The sequence below is a fragment of the Chiloscyllium plagiosum genome, unplaced genomic scaffold, assembly GCF_037043375.1.
Source record: "Chiloscyllium plagiosum isolate Xiang-an unplaced genomic scaffold, Cpla_swu_hap1 HiC_scaffold_12, whole genome shotgun sequence".
Lineage (NCBI taxonomy): Eukaryota > Metazoa > Chordata > Chondrichthyes > Orectolobiformes > Hemiscylliidae > Chiloscyllium > Chiloscyllium plagiosum.
Window position 1 is genome coordinate 83,972,974 of NW_028270150.1, and position 14,237 is coordinate 83,987,210.

The 14,237-nt window shown below is 40.1% G+C and overlaps 1 protein-coding gene across 7 annotated transcripts in view; it reads left to right on the top strand.

The window, feature by feature from the left end:
* Nucleotides 1–14,237, top strand: part of LOC122554976 (rho GTPase-activating protein 6) — a 538,092-nt gene that overhangs the window by 499,617 nt on the left and 24,238 nt on the right. For all 7 annotated transcript variants that reach the window (XM_087992993.1, XM_043700459.2, XM_043700460.2 and 4 more), the window contains one exon: nt 1,964–2,143. In XM_087992993.1, the coding sequence (XP_087849119.1) occupies nt 1,964–2,143 (180 nt within the window). The remainder of the gene's footprint in view (nt 1–1,963; nt 2,144–14,237) is intronic.

A 14,237-nucleotide genomic window follows, 5' to 3' on the forward strand; every position in this document is an offset into this window, starting at 1 on the left:
ACTGGGCGGCAGAACCATCAGGCATGTACAACACCAGAAACTATTTTCCTTAAGAAATTAACTTCTATTTTGGAAATAAATGCAGGAATGGCTGCAGTGGTATTATGAGGTCACAATGAAATGACTAGTCCTGGCACTGAATGTATTATAACACTTAGAATTAAAAATATTTATTTTCTGATGCACTGACTGAGGGTAGATTTTGACTGTGTGCAATAGGATAAGTAGGTGATAAGGAATTAGCCTCTTATTTAATATCTCTCATTTCTCCATCAATGTTAGTAGTTAGTTAAAGGAGTCTCCTGTTAGCTAGAAAGTGACCAACAACTGGACCGACAACTGATGACATTCTTCTGGCTCAGGAAGAGTCCAAGAGTGTGCTGAGCCTGGCGCTTTGCCTGTGGTGGGCCAGAGAACTGGTAGTTTAGGATTACCATCTGCGAGTGCAGGGAATACCAATCTTACTTTCTAAAATAGTGCAACCTGTCACCAATTCAAGTTGTACGACTATCTGAAGTATTAGCCCAATCTGAAATGTTTGCGGTGCAGTACAATAATCATCTGAAGATTCATTCTACCTGGTAATTAGTGTGTCCTTTAAAAGAAAAGAAGGACTACTGCTTCTATAACACATTTTCTCATTACACTATAAGTGCTTTACAGTCAATGAAGTTGTTTTTATAGATTAGTCACTGTTGTAATGGTGGAGCTTCTTGTGTTAGTAACTAAGCACTGTTTTCTCCCTTGTTAGGCTCCAAGTAATGTTACAACAGGCTGTACTGATCCCTCTAGAATTCATGTGATCTTTTGTTTCTGTTTTGCTTTCCATAAATAAGCGTGACTGCACCAGTTTGCTTTAATAATGCAGTGTTGTAATAACAACTTTGCCAATTGCATGGTATTCCCTCACGCACACTGATGAATGTTTGTTTGTGTTGTCTCTCTTCCAATTCTAATCAGCATCCGGTAGATGTGATAACCTGTCGTTGGCTAGTTAATTATGTTTGGGCTTGGATCTCATAAAAATGGAAGCCGACATTTTTAAAACTGGTTAGGACAGAGGGAGGGGGATGAGGATGACTCCTTGACACACTCTGATCGCTCATGAATCTCATTATCATGGCACAGGATGGGGTCCCATCTGAACCTGTGAGCAGTGACGTGCATTTTGAGAGAAACAGGTGATTGTGACTGGCAGGGAGAGTAATTGGAAACAGGGGGTGCCCAAGGTTTCCTGTCAGACTTGGAGAAGTACTCTTGACTCCAAAATTGACATCCCTCCTCTCTTCAACTCCCCCCCCACCCCCACCTGCTGTGGCACCTTGAGGGGAGTGGGACTACTGCTGTGATTGGTAGCTAAAATCATATAGGGCTCAGAATGTAGTCATTAGACCCTAATGTTCAAATGTTGATGAGTTCCCCACAACTAAGGAGTTAATGGAACCAGGTGTGAATTCTGAGGGTGCAGGTGTGAAATTTCACACTTTTTTAAAGGTCAGTTCCGTTTTTCCAGGCAGCTAGGTTTTTTTCCTTTTAATGCAGTCTAGGACTTGCTGTCAAATGCACTGTTTGTCATCCATCCATGACTGCTATCAAACCAAGTGACTTGCTAGGCTGTTTCAGGGGAAAGTTAAAAGTCAACCACATGAGGCTGGAATCAGATGTAGACAGATTTTCTTCGTCTAAAGACATTAGTGAAGTAGAAGGATTTTTCACACCAATTGCCAGTGGCTACATGGTCAATAGCCTTTAATTCCAGATTTTCTTATGAATTCAGATTTCACTATTTGCCATGGTGAGATTTAAACCTGTGTTCTCAGAGCTTTAACCAGGAGTTCTGCATTACTGGACCAATGACACTGCCACTGCACCATTATCTCCCTCCTAATTATTCTGCAAGAATCAATTAGCTATTCTAACTAAGCAGCATTTCCTACTTCTATCCTGCTTTGTTACATTTTAGGTGACTGGAAACAAAATGACTTCACTTAACCTTGCCACAATCTTTGGCCCCAACCTCCTCCACAAACAGAAGAGTTCAGACAAGGAATTCAGTGTTCAAAGTTCAGCTCGAGCTGAGGAGAGTGCTGCCATCATCACCGTTGTTCAAAAGATTATTGAAAACTATGAGATGCTATTCATGGTGAGTAGAAATCTCTGTTTATCAAACACTGGTTCTACTTTGTGTTTCACATGTAGTCATTGCAGTGCTCCATACTGCTAGCAAACTCAATCAATTTGCAAACTATTATGATATCCATGGGTCGCAAATTTCACAATTTGTCCTGACCTTGAACACCATTGTTATTACTCAGAGAAGGTTATGACCGCTGAAATTGAAGTGTAATATTCTTCACTGTGGCCACTGGAAGTGCTTCAGTTCCTAGCTACTCAAATTGCTGGTAAGGAATTTTAATTAAAAACATAACATTTTAAAAATACACAACAGGTCAGGTAGCACCCATGAAGAGAATGTGACAAGTTTAAGATTGATAGTGACTAAAAATTCATTCTGAAAAGGGTTGCAGTCGAAGCAATGTGCAAAATTGCACAGTGTTTCCTCAGACCTCTGTCTTTGTATCTTTACCACCCTAAAAAAGTTGCACCAAGTAAGCTTGGAGAATATTTAGTTCATTGTTGTTTATTTGCTCAAGTAAGGGACACATTGCTTACATTTTCTGCTTCTCGACATCATCAACAACGTCGGCGTATTGCAGTGCCTTTCATCCGAGCATCATTTGTGTATTGGGCATCAGTTGTAAGCAGAATGCAGATGGTGCAGTTTTATTTCCTTGGACTATAGCCATTAGTGGTCCGACAGCAGGATCAGACAGCGGGAAGAAAGAAGTGCAGACTTCGCTGATAGGTGCAGTGATCTGGCACATGGGAAACTGGAGTGGTTCTCAACTAACAAGGCAGTCATTGGAATATAATGAGTGGCAGAAGGAGGGAACGACCATCTATCCAACACCTTTGGAATAAATCTGCAGCAAGAATTGAAACTATATGATGGAATTTAACCTGGACAGATGAAAATCACCAATTGGAATTGTGCATCAAGCTCCCATTCTATTCCCGAACAATGTGAGTTTATACTGATGCTCTGAACAGTTTGCAATGACACACAGCAGACATCAGCAGAGTCCTTTTTTTTGATTACACAGATGGGGCTTTCATGACATCATCAGGGCCCGAATGCAATTTTAACCAGAGGCCTGCTCAGGGAAGCAGCTATAGATTTCCTTCCAACCAACCTAGCAGAAAGATGAGCTGGGGCCAAAAGAGGCCCCAGGAAGTAAATGCTTTTACATCTTTGGGTTAAGTACAGGGAAAGTTTTTAGACTTCACCTGCCTGCTGTTTTACCCCTCCCTGAATCCTCTTCCCTATGACTTACACAAGTGCCACGGTCCCATTCCACCAATGTGGATAGGTTCAAATCAGGGCCGTTTGAGTCACTTCCACGACTCGGAGTGTTTCCCCTTGATATTACTTACGGCAGGCCACAGCTTCTAGTCCAGCATCTCCTATTTGTAAAGCACAGAAGAAACTGTTCCTGCCCAGTGCAGAGGCAATCATGAATTCAGATTAAAATACCATGAGTTTCTAAATATACTGAATGCTGATAACAACTCGTGCAGTTTTAAAACAGGTGGTACCCATCTACATTAAGACCAGACAGTTAAAGGGATTCTTTTGTGTTAATATTTGTTTTATCTAATACACACTCCATACTCGCAGTTTCTTCCTCCTGTGGTGAAAGTTCTGTGGGAACACAGCCCATGAATTCCTTTGTAATGAATCTCTGCTGACTCTGGAGCGGCCAGTCACAATTCTGTTTTGTTTCCAAGCTCCTCAGCTCTGAGGGGGCCACAGTTCATATTGTTTTGACATTTGTATTAAGCCCTAGCAAAGAAACATCTGTCTTGTTTTAGAGGAAAGCTAGCATAGCACAGTGCAGAGGAGAGCGCTTGCCAGCCATTTTCACCCACTGAGAACATACAACCTCATTAGACCAACTGAAATGCATGACTGGCCATTGCATGGTCATGCAGTATGGTCCTGCTTGAGAAAAGCTATATGTGCAAAAGGTTGCATGGGTGGAAACTCGAAACAGTGTCAAATGCTGCAATCTGAGTCCAGTCTCTCAACAAGTCAATTATTCTTGTGACCAGCCCATGGTTTAAGATGTGTTTTTGTCGTAACATGTAAAGTAAATCGCTTCATCCTTGTCCCTGATTTTGTCAGTCTTCAAGGCTTCCTCGCCTAATCATTCAGCCCATCATGGTTGTTGTATAGCTCATTGACTCACTTTGCTTCATGACCCTTGATACACCTATCTAATGAAAAGCGATCAAAATGAAAACTCACGTTATCCCAGCATTCACAGGCTGTTGTGGGCAAAAATTGCAGAATCGTACTGATAAGGAAAACAACAAGCTTGCATTTATATGGCTTTCTTTTTAAACAAAGACAGGATATCTCTGTATTTTTACAACCAAAGGAGCAGTCAGTTTTCAGACACTAAGATCTCACAGTCAACAATGTAGGAATGATCAGATTTTTGTTAGGCTTTCTAGATGAATATTGGCCAGGATATCAGAGGGAAGACCTCCGCTCTCTTCGAAAAGTGCCTGAAGATATTTCTCATCCTAATATGACACCTCTGACAATGCAGAAATCACTCAAACTAAATGTCAGCCTAGATCATGTATCAGTGAAATCTATAATCCTTTAATAAATGAGGAGTCTGTACATAAATTATTACAGTCTGTCATACCAAAATCATTCAAAAAGGACAGAAAATGAGAATTTAAATAATAAGTTAGCTAAAGGACGAGAGTTTTTTTTAAATAGGTGAGAGTGACCCAACTCTAGTTACCATATGATAATAACTAGTTCATACTGATCTTTTCACAATGTTTGCACCAATTTAAAATATTCTCCAGTTGAGTAACAGCATTGGGTTAAATGCAGAATAAAAGTTGCCCAGCCTGGCCTTTGAAATTTTACAAAAATATGAGTTTGGAGCATAATTAGGCAATTCGGTGCTTTTGAGCCTGCACATTCACAAAGGGTGTGGCTGGTTTGATTATTCCTTAACTGACCTGGACATCTTTTCCACATTTTGCCCTGTTGAGTCCCCACAGAAGCCTAGCGTGTCATTCCTCAAGACAGCTAAATATTTCCATATGCTGTACTAGTCCAGCCTTAAATCTTCTCTTGAATTTGCATCCAATGCATCCAATGCACTTACAATTTTCCTGAACTTGGGAGACCAACTCACTAATCTGGATGTGGTCTCAGCAAGGCACAGAATAACTGAAACATAACCTTCCTAATTTTGTATTCCATTCTCCATTCACTTGCAATAAGTGAAGACATTCTACTAGGTTTCCTAATCACTTGCTGTATCTGCATATACCAGCCTCTTGTGATTCATGAAAGAGTGTGCAGTCTCTCAGTTTATTTATTATTCAATTTTTAAATTCTTGCCAAAATTGTTCATTTCACTTTATATCCTACATTATATTTCATTTGCCTGATCTTTACCCATTTAACCTTCCTACGTCCTTTTATGGCCCTTAATATGTTCATCGCGTGTTCTGTCTGTCTTTGTGGCAACAGCAAATGTAACAACCAAACATTTAGTTTCTCCATTCCAATAATTTTGGATAAATTATTGAAATTTGAGCCTCGGTGCATTATCCCTGTGGCACACAATTCATTACATGCTGCAAAGCAAAAAAATGACCCAGAATCTGATCTATCTGATTTGCTCTGTGTGAATTTACTCGTGGCTAAGATAATAATCCAGAGTGGAATGCTTCATTGGCGTTGACTTTCAGTTCTGAAAACTGCTGCTGCATACAGACCTCAGAGGTTCGTACAGTGGAATAGTATTGGAGACAATGTAGTTTGAGGTTCTGCCTTTTAATTCGGTGTATTATATTGACTATGCTGAACCACTTGCCTAATTCCTTGGTGCCTACATGGGCCATTATGAATGGGTCCTATCCCTCTCATTGCAAAGATTTTCCTCTCTAGACTGAAGCAAATATCCTAAACACTGGCAACCCAGCTGTCTGGACTGTCACTTTTTGCTGCAGAGCATAGTGAAAATTTTCCTCAGTCTACTATCCCCTAATGCCACTGCATCCCTTTTTGTTCCCTCCACTTGACTAGCTTCCTGTGTCAGTGTCAGGGTCCAGAGGAAGTTTACAAAAAAAGATACCAGGGATGAAGGGCTTGTTGTGTGAGGAGCAATTGAAAACTCTGGGTTTGTACTTGATGGTGTTACAAAGATAAGAGTGGACCTCATCAAAACATACGGGAAACTGAGAGGCTTAGATAGAGTGGATATAGTGAAGGTGTTTCCACTCTTAGGAGAGACTATGGCCCGAGGGCAAAGCCTCAGTGTGAATGGACAGCCCTTTAAAACTGAGAAGAGGAGGAATTTCTTCAGCCAGAGGTGGTGAATATATGGAAATCATTGCCACAGAAGGTTGTAGAGGACAAGTCATTGAGTGTAGTTAAGACAGGGATAGATAGATTCTTGATTAGCAAGGTGATCAAGGTTTATGGGGAGAAGGCAAGAGAATAGGGTTATAGAACATAGAAATAGAAGAATACAGCGCAGTACAGGCCCTTGGCCCTCGATGTTGCGCCGATCCAAGCCCACCTAACCTACACTAGCCCACTATCCTCCATATGCCTATCCAATGCCCGCTTAAATGCCCATAAAGAGGGAGAGTCCACCACTGCTATTGGCAGGCCATTCCATGAACTCACGACTCGCTGAGTAAAGAACCTACCCCTAACATCTGTCCTATACCTACCACCCCTTAATTTAAAGCTATGCGCCCTCGTAATAGCTGACTCCATACGTGGAAAAAGATTCTCACGGTCAACCCTAACTAAACCCCTAATCATCTTGTACACCTCTATCAAGTCACCCCTAAACCTTCTTTTCTCCAATGAAAACAACCCCAAGTGCCTCAGCCTTTCCTCATACGATCTTCCTACCATACCAGGCAACATCCTGGTAAACCTCCTCTGCACCCGTTCCAGTGCCTACACTTCCTTCCTATAGTATGGCGACCAAAACTGCACACAATACTCCAGATGCGGCCGCACCAGAGTCTTATACAACTGCAACATGATCTCAGGACTCCGGAACTCAATTCCTCTACCAATAAAAGCCAGAAACAATTCAGCCATGATTGAATATCGGAACATACTCAAGGTGCCAGATGGTCTTATTCTGCGCTTATATCCTACGGTCTAATATGCTCATCCCCCTGCAGACCACATTCTCACCCCAACCAAGCTCCCAACCTCTTGGGACCCTTTTCTCTTTCTTGAATCTTATCAGTGTCCTTCTACTATGAAGACTGGTGCAAATTATTTATTCAATTCCATTGTCACTTCCTGATTCTCATTATTATTTCCCCAACTTTGTTGTCTTGAGGGCCCATGTTCACTTTGTCCTTTTTTAAATATATTTAACAATTCTCTTAACATCCAATTTTATTGTACTTACTAGTTGGCACTTGGTTTATTTTCTTTCTTTTTTTGGTCATGAAGTTATAGCACGGAAACAGACCCTTTGGTCCAACTTGTTCATGCTGACCAGATATCCTAACCTAATCTAATCCCATTTGCCAACACTTGGCACATATCGCTGTAAACCCTTCCTATTCATATACCCACCCAGATGCCTTTTAGATGCTGTAGTTGTGCCAGCCTATACCACTCCCTCTGGCAGCTCTCTAGGAAAAGTTATACAATTCAACAATCCCCTTGGTTTCTCTCTAGTCTTTGCCACATTGTGTATTTTTCATTTAATTTAGTACTATCCTTAACTTCCCTAGTTCATGATTGCTTTATCCCCATGTGGAATCCTTCTTCCCCACTGGGATATATCTTCACTCAGTCATGAATTATATTCTTAAGCACTTGCCGTTGTCTGCCAACTCTGCCCTTCTTTGAAATTGCCAATACTTAAGTTCAGTACAGTTATATCTGACCCACCTTTCTTACTTGCAAACTAAATGTTAAGTTCGACTGTGACATTTTTACTATTACTCATTATTTATTACCTCGGTACACATCATCACATCCAAAATAGCCTGATCTCTGGTTGGATCCACAGCATTTTGTTCTAGTGACTGTCCAGAATATACTCTGAACTCTTCCTCATGCCTGCCTTTCCAGTTTGATTTCCCAATCTACATGAAGATTAATGTCACCCACGATTAGTGGCCAGCCTCCCACCAATCGTTTAATGTGAAGTTTGTGATCTGGCATTTCCATGAGGGACGTAGTCAGCAAATTGTACCTAACACACACACTGCTGGTTTTGTCAAAGTGAAATTGTTTCCATGTTTTCATGCAAACTCAGCATAGGCCAAAGATAAACTCTCCCAATAATTAGTACAGACAAATGCAACTGATAAAGAACAGATACGATGCCAGTGTAGTTTATAAAAGGCAGGGAATAAAATTCACCTCGGTGGAGATGGGGGCAGTGGGGGAGACCGCAGACAAAGCAGCAGTTATTTTTCTGTTGATACAAATTTATTTCTGTAGAGGTCGGGCAGACCTGTGGTTTCAACTGAACAGTTGGTCAGGTGATTGATGTTGGATTAATGTGGCCATGTGTGCTTGTATGCCTGGGACTCTGGACACAAGGCCATGAACCTCAAGAGTAGTGTAGGTGGAAACCCTCCTTTCTGACCAGAGATCGACACATGATTATGGTTATGGTACAGCAGAGGGATTACCAAAAGAGCAAAGAAAATTATATTCTCTTGACCATGAAATAGATATTGGCATGTGTCACTTGTTTTTAAAATGCTCCAATCTTCTACGCTGTATGATATTGCTTCACCCCAGAACAAACTGTTTCCTCAGCAGAAATCATGCTGAAATTCCGGGCCCTTTTCTCTTGAGTCTGAAATCTTTAGCTCACGCTATTTTGCCTGCCAAGTCTTCGATCTATGTACAGGAAGTGCTCAGATAATTTTTTTTTCTTTCTTTCTGTCCCGATTTAGCCCCAAGTCTGTAATCCTCTACTTCCTGAAAAATCAGGAACTTATCTGGTTCATTTTTTCAAAATGTTGTCATGCAGTCAACAAACCAGAGATTTCTGTGTGCCAGCTGCCTTGTGGTTAAACAGTTTTGGACTGGAGACCCTAAACAGGCAACGTCCTTTAACTGAGGGGCTTTGGCAAGATAATTTGTACATGACCTGGGGTAGCAGCAACAGCCTGGGACACCAGCTGAATCATGTTATTTTATAATTAAAAACTGCAGCATTACTGTATTACACTTAATGCACATCCAAGGTCGCACCAATACACTATTTACATGATGTAATGTGTATTACATTCTTATATGGAAACTAAAATATAGTGTTATATCTATTTCAAAAAACTAGGAGCTATGACAATGATGGGGCAGTCAGTGCACGTGCAGGCACTAATATCATTGTGCACAATATGTGGTGATGTTAACATTGAATGTGCAGACAAATCCTAATGTCAGAGATTGCCAGCTAATCCCATCAGCCTTGATTGCATGTGCATCAGCAGCCAAATTGATAATCGGAGGAGTCACTGTAAACTCAGTCATGGGTCACCTGTATGTATGTAGGGAGAATGTCTGTCTGAAACAGTTCTGGGTCATTTGCGCATGCAAGTTAGGATGCAGTATATATCTCTGACACTTTGTTTTCAAAAGTTAGGTTTTGCATTCACAGAGTCCATTTTGTACACACTGAAGCAACGCAAGCAACTAATCTTCAAGGTAATGAAATAAGCCACCATTCGGACGAGTTCCAACTCTCTCTCTCTTCCCCCCCCACCAACTCTCCATCCCATTATCTAGGTATAAATTGTCTGTCTTCATTCGGGGCATTCAACATATGCTGCCCCAGAATTGTCCCACAAATTCAATTTATAGCCATTTCCATGGCACAAAGAGTCCATTCAACCCATCGAGTTTGTGTCAATAATAGAGCACTGCAGCTAATTCCATAACCCCTCTCTATTACCCAAAGACCTGTGTAAGTTTACTTCACTCAGTACTTTTTGACACATTCTTCCTCCGATTCCCTCTGCTTCTCCTGTCTAAACCTTAAATCATAGAATCCTTACAGTGCAGAACGATTCTGCGCCGACCCTCCAAACAGCATCCCACCCTATGCCTGTAACCTTGCATTCACCATGATACATTCTTGAATGCTATGGACAATTTAGCAATGGCCAGTCCACCTACATGAACATTTTTAGACTGTAGGGGGAAACCAGAACACCAGGCAGAAACCCACACAAACACTGGGAAAATGTACAAACTCCACACAGTTACCCAAGGCTTGAATCTAAGTCTGACTCTTGGCACTGTGATGCAAAAGTGCTAATCACTGTGATATCATGCTGTCCTGTGTTCCCTATTCTTTGTGTCCCCAGCTAAGTGGACCAGCTTTTCCTTGTCTAATTTCTCAAAAATTTATCATAATCGTGGAGACCCCCATCAAGTCTTCGCTGAGTGCCCTTTACTCCAAGCAAAACGGTCCCACCCTCACCTTGTCATTAAAATCTTACAATCATTGAGCTGTTCTCCTCGGCACCTTCTCGGGGGTTCCTGTGCATTTCTTGTATGTGGTGACCAGAACTGAGTGGAATATATTTCAGATGTGAGCTCGTCTAGCATGATGGTTTTGGCAACTTTTTGGTCTATCTCAACCCACTATGTGGCTCTTTGCTAAAATTCCTATGAAAACCCTTGGGAGATTTTGTCTGGCTGAAAGTATATTTTAAAATGATTGTTATTTCAGTTGAAATATTGTTTCTCCAGTAGAGAAAATATGAGCTTGGTTATTCTTCAGTTAAAGGGTATTCCAATTATGATTTCCATTCTTCTCAATGTTTAGTTGAAGATGTCCTAACTGTAAGGAGATTTTCCACTTTTAGTTTTAAATTTTTTTTGGGATCCATTGGATATATGAGACCAAGTTGCACAACAAAAACTGTAACTTCAAGATACTTGGATGAACTGTCCTTCATGTACAGGTTATTTCCAAAACAGTCATTTTGTGTAGGCTATATGTCCAATAGAGCGCTTTACTATCTGATTCTTATCAAGGATCGAGATGACACGGTGGCACAGTGGTTAACATAGTTGCCTCACAGCACCAGGGACCTGGGTTCAATCCCACTCTTGGGCGACTGTCTGTCTGTGTGGAATTTGCACATTCTCTCCATACCTGTGTGGGTTTCCTGCAGGTGCTCCAGTTTCCTCCCACAGTCCAAAATGCAGGACACTTGGCTTGGCCATGATAAATTGCCTATAGTGTCCAGGGGTGTATACGTTAGGTGCATGGAGGTGTTGGTTTGCAGGGGTAGGGTTGGATGGTCTTTGGAGGGTTGGTGTGGATTTGTTGAGCTGAATAGCATTTTTCCACATCGTAGGGATTCTATGAAGGGATCTCTGCTCCCAGAGCTCTGTCATTTGATGTCTTATCAGTTTTATTTTCTGTTTGTTGAGTTTTCCAGTCCTTGTCATCCATGTTCATTTTCATTGAAATAAGAATCTTTTAGTACAAAACTTGAATAATGCTAAGAAAAGACGTATATTGTTGAAGCATTTCGTTTTACAGTCATCAAGACAATTCGCAAGAAATATTAAAGGGAAAATAGCATTTATCCAATGAGAAGAGGATGCTGTTTGTCCATCCACTAATCAGAATCAACCAATCAGCACTTGTCCTCTCATACAAATGTTGTTTTCCTTTTCATTTCTTGCAAATTGTCCTGATGAGTGGACGTCAAAAAGTTTCAACAAAATCTGTCTTTTCTTAGCAGCATGCAAGTTGAGAAATCCTGTCAAGTATATTGCAAAAGATGTGGAAACAGTAAATTGATGATCCCAAACACAGAGATCAAGATAACATTGAAATACAATTCTAGTGCGCTCAGTAGAAATGAAAGTTGGAGATTCACAGTTTACTTTCATCATTGATATTTCTCTGATCTTGTATGTTTCTCAGAAGAACAGTACGTGAACGCACAGTTTCACACACGCAAAACAGTGTGAAACTCATCAGTTACATATTCCAAAAAAAACTCCAGTGCTAGGTTATTAATGTTTAGGAAGAATATGATAATGCATTTAATTATTTGAACATTAGTGGTAGTAGGAAGGAACAAAATATCTTCCTAATGGAAAGCGATTGGCTTCAGAAAATAAGTTAAACTGGGCCAACTTAATTAAGTAGGGATTAGTAAGTGTGCATCTAACATTGAGGAAGCGCTAATGGAGCACATTTTGTTTTTGAGAAATGAAGACCAAATAACAAAATTAAACACCAAAGTTGAAGTCATGCTAAAGGACAATGCAAAGTAAACATTTTTAAAGGCTAGGTCATTGCCTTGTGCACTGATAGCAGCAATTACTTTTTTAAAACTTTTGTTAAGAGGTATTAAAGAATTGGTGAAAAGTTCTAAAGTTTGTCTCAGAGTGAGAAATTATCCAACTAACGTAGTTTTCACTCCGTGATCCAGCACAGGAAGCCATTGGAATTGATATGTACTAATTTCTGTGAATTTGAAGGGGGTGGGGGAGTAGTTTGTTTTGGTCAATAGCTAAGAATGGCAAATCAAATTGATAAATCTTGAGCCTACCTTTAATACCACAGGTGCCAAGACTAATGAGATTTCAAGAAGTTTGATGAAGGTTTGTTGCCAAAGGTGTTGCTGAGAGTTTATGGTCCACAGTTTGAAATGTTTGAGTAGGAGTAGAGTCAAATACATTCTAATTCCACCATATTACACAGCATTGAATGGTGCTGAAAAAATAAATATACGGATTGTGAATAGGTCTCTGCAGAAATAATGAAGTAGGTGACCAAAGCTTAGATTTAACAAAGCCGAAAATGTTGTCAGAGCAGTGAAGCTAATGGATATGGGTACCCATATAGAGAGAGGTCAACCAAGTAGGTTAATTGAAAGCATGAAGGAAGAAGAAAAAAGTTACTTTTCATTATTTCTTCTCAATCAATCATTTTTATTAATGTGTTTAAGTGTTAAGGAAAAACACTTTTGCATGTAAATTGCTCTGGTAATACAAAATACACATCGTAAGGTTTTCTCAGTAGAATATGCAATGCTTCAAATCCCACCTTCTGTCAATTCAGATTTTCCTCTGAACATTAATACCTGTAATTCATGGCTCTCTACCCTACTCCCAGTTGCTCACTGTGTGGTGACTGTGGGGACCATGGCGTCATAGCATTGGTGTTGGAAGGTGGCACTGATGTGGAATATTTAATGCAGTAATCATCAAAAATAATCATCATGTCTTTTTAGAAAAAAATATCTCCATGGATGCGGGAGGCATCGCTCGAGAAACCCATGTCTCATTTCGCCAGCATATTTTCTATTTCAGAAGGGTGCAATCTCTGTCCAGTGTTGTTCCAATTCTTGTGGAATGAGAAGTTTTTTTTCACAAGCTTTGGTAGAATAACCACTTTCTACACATGGTAGAGCCATGTTATCTCAGAGAGAGAGAGAGAGCGCGCGCTGTTTTTCTGTTGCTATGGAATGCATAAGGATAAAAAAGATCACCATTGCTTTCACCAGTTGCTACCTCCTAATAAACTAATTTTTTCAGTTGCACATTAACTTGTATTAAAACCTATCTGTAGCTTGTAATTTGAGTATATGTGATTTAGCTGGGCAGAATGAAACCTTTTACAGAGTAATTTGTTTGGTAGAGTCACTGTTGATTTTTGGACATTTCCACTGTGTATAGGTTTCACTGTTTCGAGGGAATTGCCACATTTTTAACGGTTAACTTTTTATTAGCAGTTTAGTAAAGATTATCTCAACAAAATAACATTAAAATACCTCAGTATAGATATGAAAATTGAATTGTCAAAAAAAATCTTCTTCTGATTTCATAATACATTAGAATGAGAAGGTTTTAAATAGTTGCCACAGAATAGTGGTGTGATGTGCTATTCTTATGACAGCAGAATAACTGACAGTACCTAAATTTCATAAGAAATATTATGTTAGCAGCCACACAGGGGGAGATGAAGGTTGATGCTAAATAGTTCTGAATGTTCTGACCCAGAAAGTAGGATTTAATTTGGCTTAAAAACTTCTGCAGGGAAACATCAAATGTCTAAAATGTGGGATGCTTATGTAGGAAGATGCATGGATATATCTCGAGT